This window comes from Miniopterus natalensis, chromosome 3, assembly GCF_054644295.1.
Source record: "Miniopterus natalensis isolate mMinNat1 chromosome 3, mMinNat1.hap1, whole genome shotgun sequence".
Classification (NCBI taxonomy): domain Eukaryota; kingdom Metazoa; phylum Chordata; class Mammalia; order Chiroptera; family Miniopteridae; genus Miniopterus; species Miniopterus natalensis.
In genome coordinates, this window is record NC_142083.1 from 11,926,784 (window position 1) to 11,950,514 (window position 23,731).

Genomic DNA, 23,731 nt, shown 5'->3' on the forward strand with positions numbered 1-23,731 from the left:
TACTAATCTTAGCCTCCCCAAACCCAAACTGCATATAAAAATATTGTTAAATTAATCTTAAAATTATTTCAAGTTGACAAAGTCCAAATATTGCTTAATAACATGCAAAATGTACAAGCAGGGGTTCTTTTTTGTTTGTCTGCAAGGCCATTGATTTTGTTCAGAAACTGGTCAGAATTAAGGTCACAAGAACTCCAAAAATAGAAACGTCTGAAGGGATTCAAGGAGCAGAGGGGAGCAGGCGAGAACGGGCGGACACTGGCTCTTACCCGCACCTGCCTCTCTGCCAGAGGAGCAGGTGAGCGCCCGCTTTTTGCTGGTCATTTGCTGGCCAGGTTCTGCTTCCACCACTCCCACCAGCAATACCTGAGGGCTCCAGCTTCTCCAGAGCCTTGCCAACATCTGGTATTTTCTTTTTTTTTTGGGGGGGGGGGGAGTGTTGTTCTTTGTTTTTTAAATCATAGCCATGCTAATGAGTGTGAAGTGGTATCTTACTGTGGTTTTTATTTGCATTTCTCTGAAGACTAACAATGTCCAGCATCTTTTCGTGTGCTTACCGGTTAGCTGCATATTTTCTTCAGAGAAATGCCTTTTCGTGACTTCTCCCCATTTTTGAATTGGATTGTTGTGGGGTTTTTTGCTACTGTGTTGCAGGAATTATTTACATATTTTGGATATTAGCCCTTAATCAAATATATGAGGTGGAGTCTGCAGGCTTCTCCACGATAAAGTTATAATTTTCCTCTATGTAATTGCCAAATATCTCGAAGAGACACTTTGGGACTATGAAATACCCTATTTCTCCTCAAACACAACTGATTTTAGCATCCATCCGTTGATTAGGCTTGCAACAATTATTGTGGGAATGTCTGCCTACTGATTTCTCATTTCTCCCATTCCTTCTATGTTTATTAGCTGGAATTTTTTTGGTAAGGGAGAGATACAGTTTCATTTATTATTTATTTATTTATTTAATTTATTTATTCATTCATTCATTCCATTATTTACATCAGTAAGGACTCATGAACATTTATTTTACTCTGAGTTCATATCCAATACTATTATTATTAATTTTTCTGCTCAATTTGTTTCCGCTTTGTCTATTGGAAACTCCTTCGCGTTGGTTCCTGAGTTTCTCTGACGTGTTCCCATTCTTTCCCAAGTACCTCAAGCACCTTCTTGTTTTCTGGCGCAGTAGGCCGTGGTCATCTTGTATTTTTCCAAAGTAGACCTGACTCCCTTTACCAGAGAATGGGGTTTAGAATCCAAGATCTAGGTTCTAGATGTGCTCACTGTCACCAGAGTGCCACTGCTTCTAGGTCTTCTTAGCAGAAGGAGTGAGGAAGTGTATGTATTATACCAACCCACGCGTACGCACACATCTAAATGTACCGGGGCCTGTACTAGATATATATTAAATACCAATGATTTTAATACCAATACTGTTGATTCCAACGGAACACCACAGGTTCCTTCTAGCCACCCTCCTTCCTCATGTGTAATGTTTCTCTGAGAGTGAGAAACCTGGCCCTATGCACAATGCATTCACTTATTCCTTCAGTATTAGTGTATTTCTGGAATTTCCCACACCCCTCTGAGAAACAGATTTACTAGTGTATAGTCACTGGAAACAGTTCTTTTTGCCTTTAGCCTTTCAGTATCCAGTGAATATACTGTTTCCCAAAGATACTCAGGTGAGTTCTTGTGTATTTGTAGTATATTTATTTAATTTGCTAATTTGTTACTGTTTGTATCCCATTTTGGGCTCTCCTCCCATCCTGACTGGTTTTAATAATTTATTTTTTGGATGTGTGAGGCAGATCTCTGAATATCAGTCCGAGCTACACGGGAAGGACACTCAGAGAAGCGTCGCTCCCTCCCTGTCGCCATCCCCCCTCCTCTTTGTGCATTTTCTTATATGACCTTCCTGTTTAAGTGAAGGGGAACGTACTAAAGATAATCTTTGGTACCTTGCTTTTTTTTTTTTTTTTTCCCCACACCCTCTTCTTCCATTTGGCTCAACTTGGTTACGTGCTCTGTCTTGGATGAACTTAAGACTCAGTTTTCACCATCTTTGTGCATTTTGTTTGTGTTGCCATATCCCAGGAGTCCCACCCATTTTCTATACCTCCTTCCATTAAGCGACTTTCAGCATTTTTTTTTTAAGGGTAAGATTCTAATCCTATTGTAGTATTTCTTCAGTAGGAGTTGAATTTATCACATGTTACTATGCCAGTATTTCACACTGACTTATGCCTTTAAGAAAATGTCTTGCTCCAGATCTGCACAGGCTCTCAGTGACCTGCTTCAGCACTTCCCCTGTAAGGCCTGTGATTTGCAGCGCGCAAGTTTGCGAAAGGTAAGCCTTTTGCAAAAAATTGTTGGGTGGCAGAAACACCTGGATCAGTGGTTTCGTCATTACTTTTTGAATCTTCTAACACATTTCAAGAGGACGTCATTTTCCATTCTATCTAAATTTTCGAGAGGGCCCAGTGTTAATTTTGTATGTGATGCCGTTACTGGAAATTTTATTCTGAGCCAAGTACCCATGTACTGTTTGTTATCTACTCAACCTCACCGCTTAACCGTGTTCACTTCTGAGTGTCTCATGTATAATACCTTGCAACTGCGAAGCCATCTTTTAGGAATAATTAGTAAACCTGTTTAAGTTTCTATACCTTTAAAAGAAATCAATTCCACCCTTAAGTACATGAGTTGTTCAAGGGACACCTTCGCCAGGTGCGGGGGAAGAAGAGCTGAAGGAGCTTCTCGGGCCTGGCGATGATGCCGATGTCACCGGGGACCAGTGCAGCGCTTTGAAGCCTTCCTGGGCGTGCGCGTGGCCAGGGATCTTGCTGCAATGCGGCGTGGGTTCCCTAGTTCTTGGGAGGAGCCCGAGATTCTGCATTTCTGACACGCTCCCAGGTGATGCTGATAGTGCTGCTTGGAGGCCGCTCTTGGGTGAGGAAGATTAAAGGTGCTGGGACGCCAGACAGCACTCACCGGGACCTTCTGCAGTAACGGGAGTTTCCTGCGCCCGTGCCGTCAGGGAGGGCAGCCACAGGCCACGTGTGGCTGGGGAGCCCCTGAGCTGTGCCTGCTGAGACCGAGGAAGTGAAGCTTAAATAAAAGAAAATAAAAATTAATCTAACTGTAAATTTAAGCAGGCACTCGTGGCTAGGGGCCACTGTCTCAGACGGTGAATATGGGAAAGGATGCGCATCTTCACTATGGACAGCCACCATCCGACTGCCCCCCGCAGAGGCCGGGCCGGTGCGCGGTCCCCGCAAGCCCATCAGCTGCGGCTTCCTGAGCCGTGGGCAACGCCGCGCTGCGTGAGGTCGCCCGCGAGGGACAGGGACAGGGACAGGGACAGGGACAGGGACAGGGACAGGGACAGGGCTGCCATCTCGTTCCTCCCGCAGCGGGTGCTCTTGGTGTCCTGCCCACAGAGGACGGGGCTGCTCGTGCCGACCGCATCCAGCCTGTGCCTGGCCTTCCTGCTCCTCCCCCCGATCGTTTTGGGGTGTCACGGAACTTGCCCCGCTCAGGCAAGGGCGGGCTTCCCGGGGTGGCTGGGAAGTAATAGGGTATCAGGCTCAGAGCAATTCCCGACCAAAAAGGAATGGGAAACGGGGGTAAGCAGGCCAGGCGCCCCAGCCCTCGGCCGGCAGCCCCACGGTCCTCGGGCGGGATGGAGCTCCGGTTGGCTTCCGCGTTACCTTCTCTTTGACCCGCCTTTACTGAGTCTCTGCCCCCCATCTTTCTCCGCTCCCCCACTTCCTGTCACCTCGCAGGTGAACTACACGCAGCCAAATCCTTGCCTCGGGGTCCGCTTTTGGGGGACCTAAACTAGCTGGCACCGGGGGTGGCTGTAGAAAGGTGGCCCTCAAGGAGGGACTGCAGACTGGCTCAGTCCAGGCCGGGGCCACCAGGCGCCTCCTTGCTGATGGAAGCGGGGGCAGTGCTAACCCCTGGCGGCCTCCAGCGCCAAGGTCGCTAGGATCTCACCTGGGGTTGGGTACAAGGGGCTGGGCTAGGGAGGAGGCAGGGCTCTTGAAAGTGGTGGGGTTTTGGCAGCTAGGAGGATTGCGGAGGTGGCCGGCTTCTGTTAACTCTCCGGGGAGCCTTGAGGAGAGTGGTTGGGGCACCAGGTCGGCCAACGACGAACTCACGGCTTGTCGCGGAAGCCAGGAGCTCATGGCCAGCTTTAATTGGACTCGCCCCTCCGGCAGCAGGAGGGCCGACCGTACTGAGCATTAGCCTCAGAATATAAAACTAGAAAAGCCAGAGCTGCAGGGGACACCGAGGGCACAGCCGGGGCGGGTGCTGCGCTCTCAGTGACACCCGAGCTGGCTGAATGTGGGCAGATGCACCAGTCTCGGCCTGCACGTCCTGGACTCCTCCAGGCAGGCCTGCTTATGTATAAAAGGCCTTCCCTTTTCTCCTGTTCCTAATAGTTCTGGTCTTCTCTTTCTGATTCAACTGTGCCCTGGCCGGTGGGGTTCCGTTGGTTGGAGCTCCGATCTGTACACCAGAAGGTGGAGGGTTCGACTCCCAGGCAGGGCACACACCCAGGTTTCGGGTTTGATCCCATTGGGGTGCATGTGGGAGGCAACCCATCGATGTTTCTCTCTCCCTCTCCCTTCCTCTCTAAAAACCAATTAAAACATTAAAAAACAAATAAATTTGATTCACTTGTAATTTATTTTGTGTAAGGAGTGAATTGGGGATCCAACTTGTTTTGAGAAAGCCATCTAGTTCCCCAGTATCACTTATGGTATAATTCATCTTTCTCCATTGATATAAATGCCACCCTGATTATATATTAAATTCCAGTATGAATTTGGTTCTCGTGGGAGAAAATGCTACGTATTCGCCAAACCTGTTCCCTCTTCTTCCTGGACACACACAACAGGGTAGTTTCCCAGCTTCCGCAGCAGTCAGGAGTGACGGGCGGGCCCATAAAAGCCTCTGCCAGGGACCCCCACCCTCTTTGCCTCCTGATGGGTGGAACTGCGACGTCCTCCAGAAAGACCTGGGACGACACGTACTGAGGATGGCGGAGCTGAAGATGCAAGGAGGTGAGTCCCAGCACCCTTGCTTGGAGGAGAGCCCGACGAGCAGAAACACGGTTTGTTGAACTTTATGAAAATGAGAAATAATCTTTCATTTTATATGAGTCATTAGTTTTTTATTTTTTCCTCTTAAACCAGGTATCCTTACTCTGACTTAGGTCCATATCTGGACACTATTATGTTCCATTTGTTTGTCTGCCTGCTCACATGCTAGTAATGCACTGTTTTAATTAATATAACTTTATAATGCATTTGGTACATAGTAGGGCTAATCCCTTAACTGCAAAGCAGAAAAAAAGATATTTTAAAACTAAAAGAGTTGTTTCGCTTGTAAGTGCTTTTCTTGGATGTCAGGCCGGTGTTTTATTTTTATTTGACATCATGCGAAGACAGGCAACACAGCGTCCTAGTAGACTTCCTATACAAGCAACCACCAAATATAAATTATAAAATATATGAAAATATATGATATTTGGAGAAAATATCATATAAAGAATGAAGGACTTTTACCAAGGGCTCCTTGAGAACCTAGATCACCTAGAGATATCAAAGCTATGGGGCCCATGCTTACACTGAAGTCAACGTTTCTCAAAAGCCCATGCTTCAGGTGATATTCGTGTCTAATCCTCACTGGTGCTTAGAACACGTATGAGGGATGTCTTGATAAATTAAATATCTTCCAATCTGAAATACAGAGGCACAATTTACTAAGTTTGTTCTAGTCAACAAGAGGGGCTGAATTTTACTCTTTACAGAGCATGAAACTAAGCAATCCAAGTGTTCCTAAAGAGGAAACTGATGCTCTTTTATTCTACCTGAGCTAAAACAATGAGTCACATCGGCTCATGGGAATTGTAGTAAGTGACTTACTAGCTAAACCAGACCCATAAGACCAATGCTATGAACACAGAGATGACACACAATTAATTAGTGCTATGGTTTGGTTTTCAATCTTTAAAACCTCAATACACACCTTTTTATTTCTCTTAGCACACAAAGTTAATTTACTCATAAAAGTAACATCTATTTACAGAACTCTTAATAAAATTTTAAAAATAAATAGCACTGTTTTGCAATTCTGATGTTAGAGAAATGAAAACTTTTTGGCACCTAATAATGTTCCATCAAAATGGAAAGTTAAATCAGTTTGCTCTGCTTTTCACAACAGAAATAAGCATTCACATTTATCAGACTTGGAAATCAACCTGGTGACAAGAAAAATTCGTTAGAAAAAAGGATCACTGGAAAAATGGGATCTGGTGCCATCTAGTGCGCAGTGATGGTAACGTGCCCTTGGTTATCAGCCCTAAGTGAGTGGGACCTAACGCTGTAATTTCAGTCACATGCAACTCAACAGGTACACGTGTGGTCAAGGCCTGAAAGTTACATGCAAAAATGACAACAACTGCCGTGGTAGGACAGGAATAATGGATTATTTTTTCTTTAAATGTCATCCTACCTTTTAAAGGAAAAGAAATTAGGTAGTTAAAAATGAAAAAAAAAAAAGTCGGGGGGGGACGACATCTGTCATACTTTCAACAATAAAGTTGAAAATGATTTCTGAACATGAAGGATACTGAAAAGGGGAAAGACTCTGGCCAATTACATAAATGAAAAGTCCCATGATTAAGACTGAGTTGGGCAGGGTCTCCTTTTCATGGGAGGCTGCTAGAAGGCAGTATTTAACGGTAGGCCAGAATTAGGGAGTTAACTTTTTCCCCTACTATTTACATAAAGAGCTGGTTTATTTGAAAAAGTATCTACCCAGACTGCCAATAAAGTGGCTCTTAGGAACTATAATGATAATCAGTTTTCACACTGACTGCCACTGAGGCACAAAACCCCAGAAGGGCTTTTCTGATTAGCAAACCAGGGTCAATTTTTGTTTGGTTGAGTTTACTCAATTAGACCTCCTCAATACCAACAATCTGAGAGCATTTTTAGCAAGAGCTAGGCTACAGAACCAACAGTCTCAGAGAGGTCGACTTCCTGCAACATTTCCATGGACTGGCAAGTTTGTTTATTGTTATTATTTTGCTAGTAGCTTCTGAGAATGTTACTTTCCCATAAGGCCAGGGTGCCCTGAGAACTAGAGCATGCCTAAGACATGTTTGTGGTTGTCCTTCCATAATTTGTTTCTCAGCTGTCCCTCAGAGGGCAGGGCCTTGTCTGTTCTGCTCATTACCATATACCCATCATTTAACTGTGTCTGGCACGTGTAAGTGCTCAATAAAAGTTAGCTGAGTGAATAATCAATGAATGAATGAATGTCATACAGTCCAACTGACCTCGGGGAGAAAGGGGGGAAAAACACCCTCATAAAAGTGAGGATAATTACACAAAGAAAACCCAAAGGGGTAGACTCGATGCCAACAAAATTGCCATCATTCAACAACTGACGATACCCGAAAGATTTTAAGTCAAACTTAATGTAAAAACAAAGTGTCCTCTGGAAGACTCATTTACAAATAAGTTACTGAAAACCCTGTTACTACATCGAGATGTAATAGGAGCCTCGTGTTTTGCTGTTTCAAGATGGAGCGGACTCTGAATACACCAGGTGGAGGTCTAGAGTCCCATAGAGGGAGCGGAGCACATTGAGGACTTTCTCCTGAATACTGTCAACTTGCTCAGAAGGGCAGTAATCATCCAGACTTGACCTGGAACCAAGAAGAGAAAGAAAACACACACATAAATAGGATGAGATCATACTGTGCAGTGACAAAAAGCCTTCATGTGTTGATTTCCATGTAAAATAGAAATAAATGTGTGCTGAAATTTGGAATAACAGCCCCTGAAAGCTATTAAATGTTTATTTGTGTCAGGAACATGACACAAATTATGTTCTTTAATCTTCTCAGCCACCTGTGAAACGGGCACATTTACCTTCCCTTTAAAGGAATGGGAAACCAGAAAGATTAACCTGCACTGGCCACAGAGCAGCGAGTGAGTAAATGCTGGTGACGGGATCTGAAACCACAGGGCCCATCTTCAAAGCCTCCGTGCGTAACAGCTAGACTGCGGGTTCCCTGAAAGGGAGGTGCTGCCTGGGGATCCTGAGGGCACTGGCATCCTTTCCCTTCTTTTACGTGTATATTAGGGTTGGAAATTAGGAGGGAAGAGAATTTCCAACTGATAAGAGGGGTCTGCTTCTGAACACAATGAGTTAACTACACAAGTGCACAGGACGGTCCTGAATGAACCGTGGGGACGTGCTGGTGCAGGGATCAGTTTCCTAGGGAGTAAGTACTGAGCAAAGAGCCAAGTGCGGTGGGACAGCAATCGACATTTTGGGAGTCTTCCTAGAATCACCAACAACTTGAATGGCCAGTTATGACATCACTGACAACGAGCTGGACTAAGACCTGAAATGAGTTGATCAGTGTCTCCTGGTTCTGAACTGGGGTGAGGAAGCCACTTAGAGGGATGGACTGGGGACAGTGGCACAGAAACTTTTATAGACAGAAATGGGCTTAGTTATCTAGCCTACTCCCTATCATAAGTATTTTAGAAGTAAACAAATAATCTGTAAGACTTCTGATAAACTCATTCCATTCTCTGGTGATTAGGTTATCTTTGGGGCTTGACGTAAATATTTAACATATAATGAATGTGTTAAATATAGAACAATTTTAAATTATTAAATACTGTTCAACATATACATATAAAGACCTAATTTTAAAAAGTATCATATAGAAAAGATTAATTTAGGACAAATAAAGGGTACTTAAATGCTTTAAAAAAATTTATGGCCTCTTTAACACTATTAGAGTGGTTCTTGATGGGAGTACCCAAAAGGGAGCTCTGAAGTTCTGTAGGTACATTTTTTTTATTGTCAAATCACAACCAGGGGGCTGAAGAAAGAGGGCAGGGCTGCAAGAAAGCTTACAACATGCAGGACAGTCCTGCAATACGAACATGAGCGACTGTCCTGTGTCTGGCATACTTTCTGAAGTCCACAGAGCACTCAGTGAACAACCTGTGTCCTATTTTTAACCTTCTGAACCTACAATTTAACACTCTTTTACCTATGAACAAAGTATGTTTGAAAATGGTTCAATATGCACTAAATTTTTCAGAAATGACACAAATTACTCTGTTAATTGAGGGAAGATTGGACTTAAGTTCAGAACTTTACCAAGAGGCTGTTCCGACTAGAAAAACCATGTCACTATGGCAGTGCTGTTCATGGTATTTGGTGCAAACAAGTGAGAGCATATGTCTGCATTTGTAACTATTACATTTAGTGATTCTTTGTAAAGGTGCAAGTCTAGTGTGGCTTTTAATACATACTACTTTTATCAATTACTTTCGTTTCTCCTTTATGTTACAATGATATTTTTGTGTGTATACATATATAAACATATATATTTAAATTATGTGTAAGTAGGTTATCGCTATAGACTAAATGTTTGTGTACTTCCCCTCGACCCACAAAATTCACATGTTGGAACCTAATCCCCGATGTGATCGTGTACCTGGAGGTGAGGCCACTGGAGGTGATTAGGGCATGAGGGTCGGCTCCTCATAAATGAGGTTAGTGCCCAGAGAGCTCCTTCACCGCCCCTTCCACCACGTGAGGTGACAGGGAGAGGACAGCTGTCTATGAATTAGGAACCAGGTAACTCACCACGACACTGAATCTACTGACCCCTTCATCTTGGACTTTCCAGCCCCCAGGACTGTGAAACATAAATTTCTGTTGTTTATAAAGCAATAGGTCTATGATATTTTTGCTATTGCGGCCTGAATGGACTAAGGCAACTCTATTATCTACATATTATGTAAATATCTATATATTTCAAAATTATGTATGTACATAAGCTAGATTATCTATGAATTTTGTTGCAGGAAGGTAAAACATGTTACAAAATGCTTGTCATAAAGAAAACTATTGCAGCATTTAAAGCACTTATTTTTAGAATCTAACAATTCTACATAAAACCAGCCCAAAGAACAACACAGAAAAGAAAGTTTCATTAAATTGTTGTAACTATTCAGCACATTAGTAGTTTAAATTTAAAATATGATAGAAGCTAAATATTCCTCTGTAGGACACAGAAATCAGAATTCTTGTGTTTATTTGAATATCACCATCTTCAAAGACAAAGTAACAGGTTGTTTGCCGACCATTACTAATAGGAAAGAGAAAATACATCTAAAATTTGAGCTGAGAAGGTAAAAAACTAAGAATTACTGTATTAGTAATCATCAGATTCGTCTACAGAGACTGTATTAATTTCCGACTGCTGCTATAATAAATTGCCACAAACACAGAAGCTTAAAGGCACACATTTATTATAGTTTTGTTGGAGGTCAGCAGTCCTAAAATAAAGGTGCCAGCAGGGCTGCGTTTCCTCTCTAGGCTCTGGGAAAGAATCTGTTTTCTTGCCTTTCCACCTTCCACAGGCTGCCTGCATTGATTCCTTAGCTTGTGGCCCATCTCCATCTTCAAAGCCAGTATCCTAGCACCTTCCAACCTGATTCTGACCCTCCTGCCTTCCGTATGAGGACCCCTGTGATTACACTGGGCCCACACAGATAATCCAGGGTAACTCTCTCATTTTAAGATCCTTGAGTTAATTAACAGCTATAAAGTCATGAGTATAAACCAACATATTCACAAATTCCTAAGATTAGGACATGGACATCTTTGATGGGCCACTGTTCAAGCTACCACACTTACCTTGCAATTGTCACAAGGGTAGGTTTTGGTAGGTTTTTCAGTAAATAATATACAGACTGCATATGACACTCGATTTCCTGTTCTGTGCTGACATGGTGAGGAAGTTCTGCATAGTCACAGGTTAGACCCGCCTGGTGAACCTGAAAGGAAGATATTAAAGATTACGCTATACGGCTTTGTTGTTTTTAGAAGATTCTTTAACCATTAATAGTCTTGCTGACAAATCTTGTGAATTGGGATTATTTTTTCCTTAATAATTTCTGTGCCATAGAAATTATCTATTCTCTCAAGTTTGGAAGAACCGGCCTATATACCTGTTTGGGCCTGATGCCTTTTCTATAAATAATTCTTTAACTTTAAAAATTTATTTCATGATTACAGATTCATTCAGTTTCTGTCTTTACTTGAGTTTTTCTGACAATTTACATTTTCTAGCAAATTATCCACTTCACATAGATTCTAAAAGCTGATATGCACTTAGTACTACATTCAAAGCTTTAAGAGGATACAGGGGATGTGTTCCTATCTTATTTAACCCTGTTCCCAGTTTCTGTGTATCCTTATGTGTAAGTGCGTACTGCTGATTTCTATACATGTGTTTTAAATGCAAACAACTGGCTCTAAGCTAAATATGCCTGAAAGCGGGAAGTGGCTCACAGGCTGGCATTTTGCAGCTTCTGCTTTAAAGTTCTGAAAACTGGGTCTCAGATATGTCACAGTTTTGCCCAGTGTACACAAGCGCAAAGCATGGAAAAACACTAATCTGCTATTTTACTGGAGGCTCTGGACCAACATAAAAGATTTAACTGGCAATGATCCGTCAATGTAGTAAAATGACAGACTCTGCATGATCTTTTCTACTAACATGATTAAAGCACTTCATGTCTAACCCTGCAGCTAAAGGCACACCATATTTGATTATAGAATCTGCGATCGAGCCAATAACATCCCCTCTCTCAACAAAACCCTCCCAACCATCAGAAAACCCAGATGCACTGGAACAATTAAAGCAAACATCCATGAAGACACATTCATTAACATCACACGAGCTCAAAGCATTTTTAAACGCTAAGTGTCTCAGACCTCTTTCATTCTTAATAATTGCCATTAAAAAGAACGATCACTAAGTATAGGTGCCAGGTGGGTACTAGAAATATTGGGGGAAACACTTTGTAAAGTATATGATTGTCTCACTACTACGCTGTGCACTGGAAACCAATACAGAATAATACTGAATGTAAAAAAAAAAAGGTGAGTCTTGTATTAGCCATGGTTTAACCAAAACATTCTTTTGCTGGTATTTTTTCATTCTTATAAGGTTAGCATTAAACCAATATGTAAACTTCAGTTCAAACGAGGTGGCCTGACTGTCTTCCATGACTAACTAAAATATTAAAGCAAATATTGAAGTACAAGCAGCACCAGAAGTAAAAGAACAGAAGGCTGGAGGTCTCAGCTCTGGTACAAAATCTAAGAAAAGGTGTGTGAACTTCAAATGGGAAAATGTATGCTTCAAAGATTGCAGAATGATATAAAAATAATAGGGTCATCACTAACAGCATTCTCTTTGCCACAGAATTCGGATCACTGTTGGCAACAGTCAGTCACACGGTTGATAGTTACGGTGCAATCACCAGAGTGCCTTCCTGGTTTGGTTTTTATAATCAGAAAAGTTTTCAGAGTGAGGAAAGAAGTAGGGAAGGGGTAAAAAAAATGAATAAAAAAAGAATGAATAGCTTCAGAAATTGTATTTTTTTCTCTGGGAAGAAATCTGACCCCCCTACCCCCCCCCCCAAAAAACACAGCACTTTTGCTTCATAGATAAAGTTGGGAAAAGAAGTACATTTTTCCTAGAAAATGGATTCTAAAAGTCATATATTGTTTTTCCATCACTTTTTTAGAAAAAATAATTCATTCACACTTTCCAGGAGCACAAATAAAAGTGACCTACCTTAACAAAAAGCACATTTTTCTATTCAGAAAAATGCCTTTGGAAAAGGTCAGTTTTTTACTTCAGTATAAAATATTTACCATTTCATAGTCTGGCACGTCCATCCGTTTTTTCAAACTCTGCACAAGTGGAACTAGTGATTCCATTCTGGAAAACAGCCACCCTTAGTTAAACATCATAGCACCTCAGCCAAAATTACAGTAGCCAATGGTACATTACCCTTAAAATTCTCCATTAACAATATGTTTCCTGTGATTCTTGAGAAATGAAAGGTAAAGCTGTTCAAACTTAAAATACGAAGAAATAAATGTTCCCTGCTCTTTTCTTACGTAAAAAGATTACAGATTGTGTTTAAGGTTGAAAATTAGCACTCGAGAAACTGAGATTTTCCTTTAAAAATGCAAGTTCTGCTGTGACTTTAAAAGTCATTTTGATCAGCAAGAAAAACTGGGTGCCTTTAGCACACAGTGTTGAAAAGAGAGTTTTCTGAAGCCTTAAAAAAATTAAGGTCATATTTACTGTCATGTACAACTATAACTGGAAAAGTCCTAAACTGTCTGCTATCACAACTACGGCGCTTTAAGTTGTTTAATTTAGGTGGACTGCTTCGGCAGCCCCGGTGAATCAATGACCCCAGTACTCCGATGCGTCCTCCCGAACACCCGCCACCGGCCGGGAGGGGCAGGCAGGAGGCGGCCTGAGGCCCGTCTACCCGCTCCTCCGGATTCTTCTTTCTTTTAGTAGTAACACTTTCCGGGGTCTGGACCTAACCACCCACCTCCTGGGTCTGGCCCTTTAGGGACACAGTAAGTTGAGGAGGTTTTTTTTGCTGTCCCAACCTCTTTTCCTCTGTGCTCCTCCCCCCGACCCCCAGTTCCAACCACAGTCTACAGTCGCAAGTGCTGCAGCCCCTTGTTCCTCCGGGTCTGGGGCAGACCCTGCAGGTGCAAGAGCGACCCGGGCCGCTCCGCAGGCGCGGCGGGTTTCAGTGGGGGCGGCCCTGGCTACGGGCTAGATGCAGGTTCTAAGGGGTTCAGGCTAGCTTTTTTGGTTTTAAGTTTTAAACTTGGATTGAGACTTCAAACAAATCACAAGATAGTAGGTGCTCCTCAATACTTCTGGAAAGAGTCCTGTGACTTATTTCTACATCTCCCTACTCCATCGAATCTCAAAAGGAGGGAATCGTCTTTAGAATCATTTCCCTTTACCAAAGAGAAAAAGCTTTAACCTATGTGAAAGTGCAGGGCTAATATTTACTGATGGGATTAATACTATTACGGTTTTGTTTTTTTAAAAATATATCTTTATTGATTTCAGAGAGAGGAAGGGAGAGGGAGAGAGAGAGAGAAACATCAATGATGAGAGAGTCACTGATCGGCTGCAGCCCGCAACCCGGGCATGTGCCCTGACCGGGAACCGAATCCTGATCGCCTGGATCCTCGGTCGACGCTCAACCGCTGAGCCACGCCCGGCCGGGCTATTACGGTTTATTCTTCCAAACCAAAGCTTTCCTTAGTGATTAAATAACATTTTATGTATTTGTATTTCAAGGATGTTTCTGAATATTTTTAAATAAAAAGTTGCACTGAATATTTTGAATATGTAATACAGAGCAAAGGCAGGCATCTCTCCCTCAGGAACTTCACCCTTCGGCCACTATTCCTCTCCCCAGAGGTAACTGCTCTTCTAGTTTTTTCTGGATTCTTCCAGATAGCTGTTGAATTATTTTCAATAACTGTTATGTAACAAATCTTAGTGGCTCGAAGTACTGTAATTTGAACTGTTTTTTGTTGCTACTTTATGACTGATTTCCCTCATCTCCACTGTGGAGAACAGTCTGTGTGTGGGGGAGATCTGTTTGAAAATAAGCTAATTCTGGTCTTCTGTGCTCATGGGGACAAAAAGTGTATGTCTGATAGTTTTATTTTAGTTACCTGGTCTTTGGAGTTTATATAACTTAAAGATTTATTTTAGAGAAAGGTAATTATACCATTTATGATACTATTCTTTCAAATAGGCATTAATACTAAAGGCATTCTTCACCGCACCCCCAAATCAACAGACGATCACTCTCAAAGAAACTTTCTCTCCCTATTTTCGAGGTTGGTCAACACCGAGAGAACTGCCTGGATAAATAACCCGAAGAAACACCCAGCTTTCAATCTTGCTCCTTGATGCTATGGGCAGCCTGAAAATACTGGGCTATCCTTAAAACGAGGCAAGTTTTCACATTATAACTTACCAGTCTAGTAACTTACTTTTCTATTGATAGGTTAACTTCAGAATAGGGACTCTTACCTATCTTTAATCTTACGTGAAACCTACCACAGCACATACAGAAGGGGAGCTGCCACACAATGACCAAAGGCACACCCTCTTACTATGGGACTTGGGGGGACTGAACCTATAAAATGGCAATAACAGTGAAGCCATAAAACTATTATAAGGAATAAATGAGATAATGCAAGAGACAATTTTAGAATTAGAATTATATTGGGCACACAGAAAATAATAAATGTTAACTAGTGTTAGTAAATCTGTGTTGAAATTTAATACTAATTTTTAAAAGCAATTTAGTAAATCTAGCAATATATCTAGGACTGAAATATAGTTGAGCTGGAGAAAAAATGTTTGAGGGTCTTACCCAGGGTTTGAAGCCCATTTCTGTACAGTTTCTTCATCATCAGCATCACACAAATCAGCAAAAGTAGCTTCTAAATCTTCTAATTGGTGAATTCGAGCATCAACACAATCTACTAGATCTTCCTTTAAATGCATAGAAAAGCTGAGATTGTAGTTATTCTTTCAAAAAACAAGTGAAGGGGGCGGGGGGGAGGAGTAGAAGTGGGGGAAGCGACTTGACTTTGGGTAGTGAGAGCATGCAGTGTGCCAGTGACGTTTTATGGTGCTGTGCCCTTGAAACCTGCAGGGTCTTATTAACCAATGTCGCCCCAATAAATTCAATAAAAATAAAGTTAAGAAAATATCCTACTTTGGAAAATAAAAATAAAAATCTCAGTTCAATTAGTTAAAATATGACTTTCAAGTACTAATCACAGACTTCCCCAATAAACACACACACAAAAGATTTTGGATAGTTGTTTGAGAGCACCTATAATAAACTGTATTATTAGATGTGTGATAAATAGATAAAATCCAAGAGAAATAAATGGAGGATACCTCTGTCAGGTTGGTGCCAGGCTTTTTAAATTGGTACAGCTCTTGCAAGATCTTGTACTCCTCCTAAAAACAAAACGAAAAAATCCATATATTAGAAAATAATTATTCACTATCATTTCTTCAGGGTGGCTCCATCCATCTGGGCGTGACAAGTAGAGGCTTTTAGTTATTTAGATAAATCACAGTGGCTTCTGATATGTATACAGAATAAAGACTGTAAGGTGCAGCATCATCAATATAAATCAAATAGTGAACTTAGAAAAAAGACAGTTAATTTGAATCCCTCTGGAATCCCTCTGGAATGCTAAGGTAAGCTGACATACGTGTCTATAAAATGCACCTAGGAATGTTCATTTGGACGATGAATCCATCGGTTTCCCAAATGCATGATTCTATTCCAGATCTGTGCATACTGACCCTGTCTGGTGACTTGCATTTGAGACCTGCTGAGGTATCCTGAGGATCATGGGCCTCCGTGATTAGCCACAAATAGTACACGTGTATTAAGCACCTTAATGTTCACTGAAAAATTTGTCACACAGGGTTTTACAGACATAGAATATCTCCGGAAAGATACCATAAAAAACTGGCCGTAGTATGTTTCTGAGTTAAGAATCTGAGGGATGGAGATGGGGTAAAGGAAGTGACGTTCTTTAACGTACACACTTTCTTCTAGTCTATGACTTTGTTTTTTTTTCAACCACTCATGTACACATTACCCCAGTTAATAAATACCGCCTAGAGCAGGGACCTGTTTTTGTGTGGGGCTCGGGTGATGAATGGTATATACAATCTTAAAGGGTCTAAAAGAACAAGACCATGTGGCAGAGGCATGTGGGACCCCCTGGCTGTTTGCAGAAAGTTTGCTCATCTCTGATCTAGAGAAATGCCCTATAATTCTCAAGACCCATGTTTTAAAAATCCCACATTTACCTGAGTGAACATTTCTTTGAAGGGATTCTTGACTGAAAAAAAATCCAAGTCAATATCTAAGACAAACGCATCTCCTTTCTTCAAAGTGCCCAGGACTCCTCCAGCGCTGACTGTGGTCTGGGGTTCCTGGCTTTCGGAAGAATGTGAACACGACGGTTCCAGGCCACTGCGGACCCCTCTCTGTGCCACTGTGTCCGTTTCCCACCCTTCTGAACAAGAGTCACAGTGAGTGGAGGCAGTGTCTTCTGAGCCTTCCCGTGCTAGCTTTGGTTTCTTAGCAGAAGACACTGCATCGCTTTCTTCTTGATTGTTACAGAGTTTATATGGTTTTACCATAATTACATCCAACTGCAAAGGTTTTTGGTTCTCTAGCTGATCCTCAGTTACATAAAGACCATCACTTAGGAAGTAATGGTCTGTACTTGTAACCCTGCATCAGAGGAAAGAACTATTTTAAAGACGAATGGACAAATTAGCTCACATTTCATACAGCATTTCCACCGCACTGCAAAACTCTGAGAAAGGACATGTTAGACAAAACTGAGAGCTGTCTCTGGTATTCGTTCTTCTGCAGAAATAGCATTCCCCCAGTTTTTAGCTGGCACACAACTGCCCAAAGTAACGACCATATCGTAGCCTGTCTTGTAGCTAGCTGTGGCCATCTGACTCGTTCTCCCCTTCTCACCGACGGTGTGTGACAGGGAAGGGGCAAGCCCGCCCAGGACTACGAGGACAAAGGCAGTGTTCTAGGGATGATGGAGCACAAAGGTAGAAGGAACTGGGGTGACCGAAACGACAGAGCTGCCACACAGGCCCTGGGCTGTATGCGGTAAACTCATATGAGAAAGAAATAAACGATCCTGTTTAAGCCAGTGCTTTGGCTTTCCCTCATAACAGCTGAAACTTTATCCAAAAAAATCACTTAAATTACCTCTGGAAATAATTTAATAGAAGCTCCCTCCGATGTATTTCAAAGCTTCGTTAAACTTGATATAATCATGTTTTAATATAAAAAGCAACTTTTAGAAAACCTTATACGCGTACAGAGCGTATTTCACAAGTTGCAGGTTTCTAATTTCAGAATAGTGGCACGATCTTAGCTTTTTAACTATATTAAGCCTTGGTAAGTATTACGAACAGTGAAACCAAATGCTTCTTCTAGAGGTAGGCTCTATCCAACTAAAAGAATAGTCATTATTTCCTACCCATTCTACTAAAAAATATACAGTCTTAAATTTAAAAAGATGTAACTTGCCCAAAAAAGATTAATGACACAATAAAACTAATGTCCAGGCTTATTAAAAATTGTACCATCCTAAGAAAGACAAAGGCTCTATCACTTAACCTAAATTTGTATTCTGCTGTAATAATGGATGTTTTCCTTTGTTTGTATCAGTACAAACACACACATTTCAGACTGTGTACCTACATGTATGTGAGTCTCTTCCAAAAATTTTTACTTGCAGGATTAAAATCATGAGATAATCAAAATCTTCCTAATATTATTATACACTGAATTTCAAATGTCTGTTTCGGGTTAAAGGAGGCCTACGCACTGACGTGCTCAATAAAAACCCTCCCACACTTTCACATACACTAGTATTATGTATAATATTTATTATATGAGGAACCCTGCTTATTTAGTATTATATGCTCAATAAATACAATCTTATGCATACACAATTAAGTTATTTGTGTAATTGATAAGCATATGCAACACAAGTTAATTGTATCATGAAGGATAAGTCAGAAGTAAAAGGTATCACATTCAATGAGAAAGATTACTTCGTTTTCATTGCAATACCATTAATCCCACTACCCTTCAGGTTATAGACAGTTATAGTTCCACTACTTAAAACATTCATCCCATCACAAGAGACTTTAGAAGATGCACAGAACATTGGTTACATGCTTCTACAACAAAAATAGTTGCACATGTAAGCCAAGTCAGAAAACTTTGCAAGTTAATTTAGATTATCTAAAGCTAATCATATTAATAAAGTTAAAACCCCAAATCTACTTTTTAGCCACTGAATTTTTTTTTAAAAAAAGAGATAATTTTGCTTTTTCACTGCTAATTGCTCCATTCATTACACCATAGTTATACTGGAAAATAATAGTAAATGTATCATTAAATATATAAATCAAAACAGTACTTCAGCCTGGCCGGGTGTGGCTCAGTGGCTGAGCATCGACCTAGGATCCAGGCGATTGGGGTTCGATTCCCGGTCAGGGCATATGCCCGGGTTGCGGGCTCGATCCCCAGTCAGGGGCGTGCAGGAGGCAGCCGATCGATGACTCTCTCATCATTGATGTTTCTATCTCTCTCTCCCTCCCTCTCCTTTCCTCTCTCTGAAATCAATAAAGATATATTTAAAAAATAAATAAATAAATAAATAAATAAATAAATAAATAAATAAATAAAAAGTGCTTCAATGATTTAATGGAGTTGGTCATCAATGGAGCCAGAATACCAGATGATAAAGATCATATTACTCAGCAACAAACTCGGTGTCCCGGTTGGGCGGCTCCGTTGGCTGGAACGTCACCCCACACAGCAGAAGGTGGAGGGTTCGATTCCTGGTCAGGGCACCTACCTGGGTTACGGGCTGGATCCTCGGTATCCCTGGTCAAGGTTCCTGAGGGAGGCGACTCACAGATGTTTCCTTTCTCTCTCTCTTTCCTCCTTCCTCTCTCTCTCAAAATCAATAAAACAAACAAACACACACATCCTCGGGTGAGGATTGGAGAAAACAAAACAAACAGAGAAACTTGGCAAGCCGGCAACAAAATGTAAATGTGTGTGAGGAAGGTAAGAGACTTGAAAACTTGTTCCTGGTGTTCTGAGAACTCTTTTTGGAAGAGCTGAGCTTAATCTGACTCTGTATGTGTATAGAGATACTTATAAATTATTACAGGAATCCAAAATAAGATAGAAGCGGCGCTCGATCCTTTCGTACTCACAAACATGAGGAAATTACCTGATTGTTGTGGTAGAGATGTCTTTGCCTACTAGAAAGTGATGTGTACCCTCTCTGATTTGCTGAGCCCACGCGGGATGAAGCCATACTACATGAGAAAAATGGCCAGCATAAACTGCAGGCATAATCCAATTCTCAATACTTAATTCTCTGGAAAAGGAACAAAGAGGAACAGTGAAAACTATTAGTGAGTGACTTTTTTCCAAATGTAATTTCATTCACAATAGTATTTTAAGACAGCAGGTCTCAAAGTGTGTTCTGAGGGACCACTGGGAGATTCCTGAGACCCTTCCTATGACCACTAGTTAAAAACAATTTTCCTAAAACACTAAGGCATCATTTCCCCTTTGCATGGTATTGATCTTTGTACACATAGTGCAAAGCAATGGTGGGCTGATGTCCTAAGATTAATCAAGGCAATGGCACCAAACTCTACTAGTAGTCACTGTAGTCTTCACTACCAAGCACTAACCCTCCCCCATCCCACCAAAGCAGTTTCAGTGAGAATGTCCGTCATGATTAAACCTTGATCCCAAATATACATTTAAAAATATTCCGTGTGGCAAAATGAGGAGTGAACAGAAAGTACTTCTGCTACACACTTTGAAGCACATGGCTGGCTCAAGGAAAAGCACCTGTGATTGAATTGCAAACTAAACACCATTTTTCTTGAAAGAAAGGCTGACTGTTAAACCATGGTTATTCACACTTGAATCTGAGATTGTTGGATTCTATAGTCTAACTAAGCTTTAAACCACCACTTGTTATGTGTCCGTATAGTACTAAAGAATATTCACAATTATCTGAAAAGGCTAAGAAAATTCTCTTTGTGAATTTTTTTCATATACTTCCACCAAAACAACAAACGGCAACAGACAGAATGCCAAAGCAGATACGAGAATCCATCTGTTTTCTATGAAGCAAACATTAAAGAGATTTACAAAAATTTAAACATTGTTACTCTTCTCACTAGATACTTTTTGCTTCAGAAAATATATTTGTGTTTCATAAAAATATCTTGTTTATGCTAACATATAAAGGTCTATTGTTATTTTGAAATTAATAGTTTAAACACTTCTCAGTTTTAATTTCAAATATGGTACATATCAATAGCTATAACCCACATTAAAGAAAAAGCTCAATAACTTTTAAAGGTATACAGGAATCCTGAGACTAAAACGTTTAAGAACTATTACTGTATAACTAACTGTACAGTCTGATTTCCAGCTTCATAATTCTTTTCAATTTCTAAACCATAAAACCTCTAAATACAAAAGAGAGTAAAGTAAGGACAATGACAGAGCTACCCTGTTTCTTCAAAAACTAGTGTCTAAAGTGGGGTTTTGGAAAAAGTCAAATGTAGTAGGCTAAAGTGAATTTACACAAGCATCTCTGTTTTAACTTTATATTAAAACAGGAAAATTACTGCTATGTAACTTTAATATTGTACAAGTAGGCTACAGTCTAACAAATACGTACATAAAGAGGCAGCAACAGAACTTCAGGGGACCTTCTTTCAGAAGAGAGACTACTAAGTTTTTATTTAGAGACACATTAGTTATGATCCTTCCTGAAGACTAGAGCACAAATTACCAATTTCCCTTCCATCTCTATGATTCTATATAACTGAAAATCAGTAGGATTTGTGACCTGAAAAGAAACAAGTTGGGAGGTTGGAAAAACTCAATACTGGAAGACAAGATATACAAATTAAATTATTGCACATTTTCTTGTGCCTCAGTATCCAGACTTTTAAAGCAGAGAGGAAGGGAGAACTGGCTCAGGTAACTTAGCAAGTGTCTTCTATTTCTAAAATTCTGCATTTTAAAGCAGAGGTTGGCAAACACTGGCTGGGGCACCTGTCTTTGTAAATCAAGTTTTATTGGCACAAAACCACAGCCATTTGTTTACATAGTGTCTATAGCTGCTTTCAAATGGCAAGGGCAGAGATAAGTAGTTGCAACAGAGACCATTATTACGGCCAGCTAGCCTAAAGTATCTACTACCTGGCTCTTAAAGAAAAAGTCTGTCAACACTTGCTCTAAATAAAATATAAAAGGGCAAACAACAAATTCATGAGCTTAACAAAGTCTATTTCCCTTAATTACTTATCATCTACTGCGAATTGTATTTCAAGTACATAAAAGATCATTAATAAAATCACTTATTACCCGAAAAGAGTTTCCTTATCAAACACAGTGTCAGCTGGCATATTCACAGGAATAAGGAGATCTGGATGTGAATCAAAATGCACGAAACTTATATTACCGTCAGGAAGATGTTTTGAGCCAATGGCTCGGTATATAAAAGGCAGAACCTGTGAAAGACACATGCGCACATTCAGAATTGGCCCTGGAATCACGAGCATGCACCCAAACGCAGAGAGAAAAACGAAGCTGAATGTAACTGTGCGCAATCTGAAGCACACCAAGTTGTTAACAAGTAGGAGAGAGCATCCACTGTAGATGATTCAGATCATGATCTCAAGCTTTATTTTTTCCTCTCAACTTCCAACATGCACTCCAAAGGATTTCATGGGCATTGCTTGCTGTCATCTTGCAGCCACAACAAACTCAACAGAAAATGTGAGGAAACAGACAAGGACCGACACTCGGAAAAAACTGCTTGTTAATACGGGTTCTGGCACTGAAGATGTGTCCAAGCCACCCTGGGTCTTTGGGCCCTTTCCATACTTTAGGAAGGTGTGGTTGGGCTAGGTGCTCTGTAGGCCTTTGTCCTACTACAGTCTGTATAGTTTTAGGTTTAAGGGTGAATTTGATTGAGCAAAGGAAAAAACCCTCACAGACGCAGTAAGGTGTTACCACAGGGAAAGGGGGGTGGAGGGAGGCAGAAGGGGGTAAAGGGGGATTCATGGTGATGGAAGGAGACTTGACTTGGGGGGTGGTGAGCACACAATGCAATATACAGATTACGTAGAATTGTACATGAGAAACCTATATAATTTTATTAACCAGTGTCACACCGACAAATTGAATTAAGAAAAATCCCACGAGTTAAAAAAAAAAAAAAGACTGCATTTGAAAGCACGGCCTACCCCGCAGTTGCCCTTTCTCTCAGGTCCATACACACTATGTCTAGGTCCTGAGAAGCCAAACTTCCTTCCTCTCCTCTTAACTTTCTCCATCCATAAATCTGGAATCACCCTTTTCCTCTTGAACATCCAGAGAACTCTCAAGGTTAGATGATGCTACTCAGGAAAAAAAAAAGCCTCTGACCCATGGGCCTCCTTTGCAGGCTTCCAGAAGCCTGCACTCAGGCACCGTCTTAGCTACTCTAAAGCGGCACTGACATAAAGATACAAAGTATCTAGTGTTTGCAAACGCGGGGACCGTGGGAAAAAATGCACGTGCCCACTACGCACACAGTAACACTGACGGCCCCGAGGGCTACGACGGTCGCCCCGCATCACGTACGGCGACCCGCGTGCTTAACCCAAAGCGCCCCCCGCGCGCAGGCTGCGCTGGAGATGCGCGGCCGGGGGCGCCCCGGGAGCCCGCGCCAGGGTGCAGGTGACGGACTCGGGGCTCTGCGGTCCGGCCGCGCAGGGCAGTGGGGATCCCCGCACCACCGGCGGTGGGCGGTGGGACCTGGGGCGGAGTAAGTGCCCCATAACCTCCGGCGCCTACTCTTCCCAGGCCGGGGTTCTCCCCGCTGCAACGCAGCTCGCGCGGGGAACGGACGCCGGCGCTCTCGGCCCGGGCGAGGCCCGCCGCCGCCCGCTCACCTCCTGGTGGTCCTCCACCACCCACACCGGGAGCTCGGCGTAGCGCCGCAGGCGAGCGCGTCCTCCCGCGGCGGCGCTCATGCTTCCGCGCGCGGCCGCCTCCCTAGCGCCCCAGGTGCGCGGCGAGGACCCGCTGACGCCCCAGAGCCGGGCCCACCGCCCTCCCCCGGTGGACAC

At 41.9% G+C, this 23,731-nt stretch overlaps 1 protein-coding gene across 1 annotated transcript; it reads right to left on the reverse strand.

Annotated features, from left to right (window-relative positions):
* Positions 1-6,565: 6,565 nt before the first annotated feature.
* Positions 6,566-23,650, reverse strand: C3H5orf22 (chromosome 3 C5orf22 homolog). The gene is made up of 9 exons (XM_087815324.1): positions 23,555-23,650; positions 21,981-22,126; positions 19,810-19,959; positions 16,829-17,258; positions 15,896-15,958; positions 15,360-15,481; positions 12,796-12,862; positions 10,765-10,904; positions 6,566-7,738 (listed from the first exon to the last, which is right to left on the reverse strand). The coding sequence occupies exons 1-9, from the start codon at positions 23,633-23,635 to the stop codon at positions 7,609-7,611; spliced, it is 1,329 nt and encodes a 442-aa protein (XP_087671450.1). The 5' UTR covers positions 23,636-23,650; the 3' UTR covers positions 6,566-7,608.
* Between the last annotated feature and the right edge of the window lie 81 nt (positions 23,651-23,731).

What these genes read in the sequence shown, in the direction of transcription:
- C3H5orf22 (XM_087815324.1), bottom strand. Translation starts at nt 23,635, where the DNA reads ATGAGCGCCGCCGCGGGAGGACGCGCTCGCCTGCGGCGCTACGCCGAG. An exon ending in TGGTGGAGGACCACCAGGAG is followed by an intron (nt 22,127 to 23,554) that starts GTGAGCGGGCGG and finishes TGTCTTTCACAG; the next exon opens with GTTCTGCCTTTTATATACCG. An exon ending in CTGGCACCAACCTGACAGAG is followed by an intron (nt 15,482 to 15,895) that starts GTATCCTCCATT and finishes ATGCATTTAAAG; the next exon opens with GAAGATCTAGTAGATTGTGT.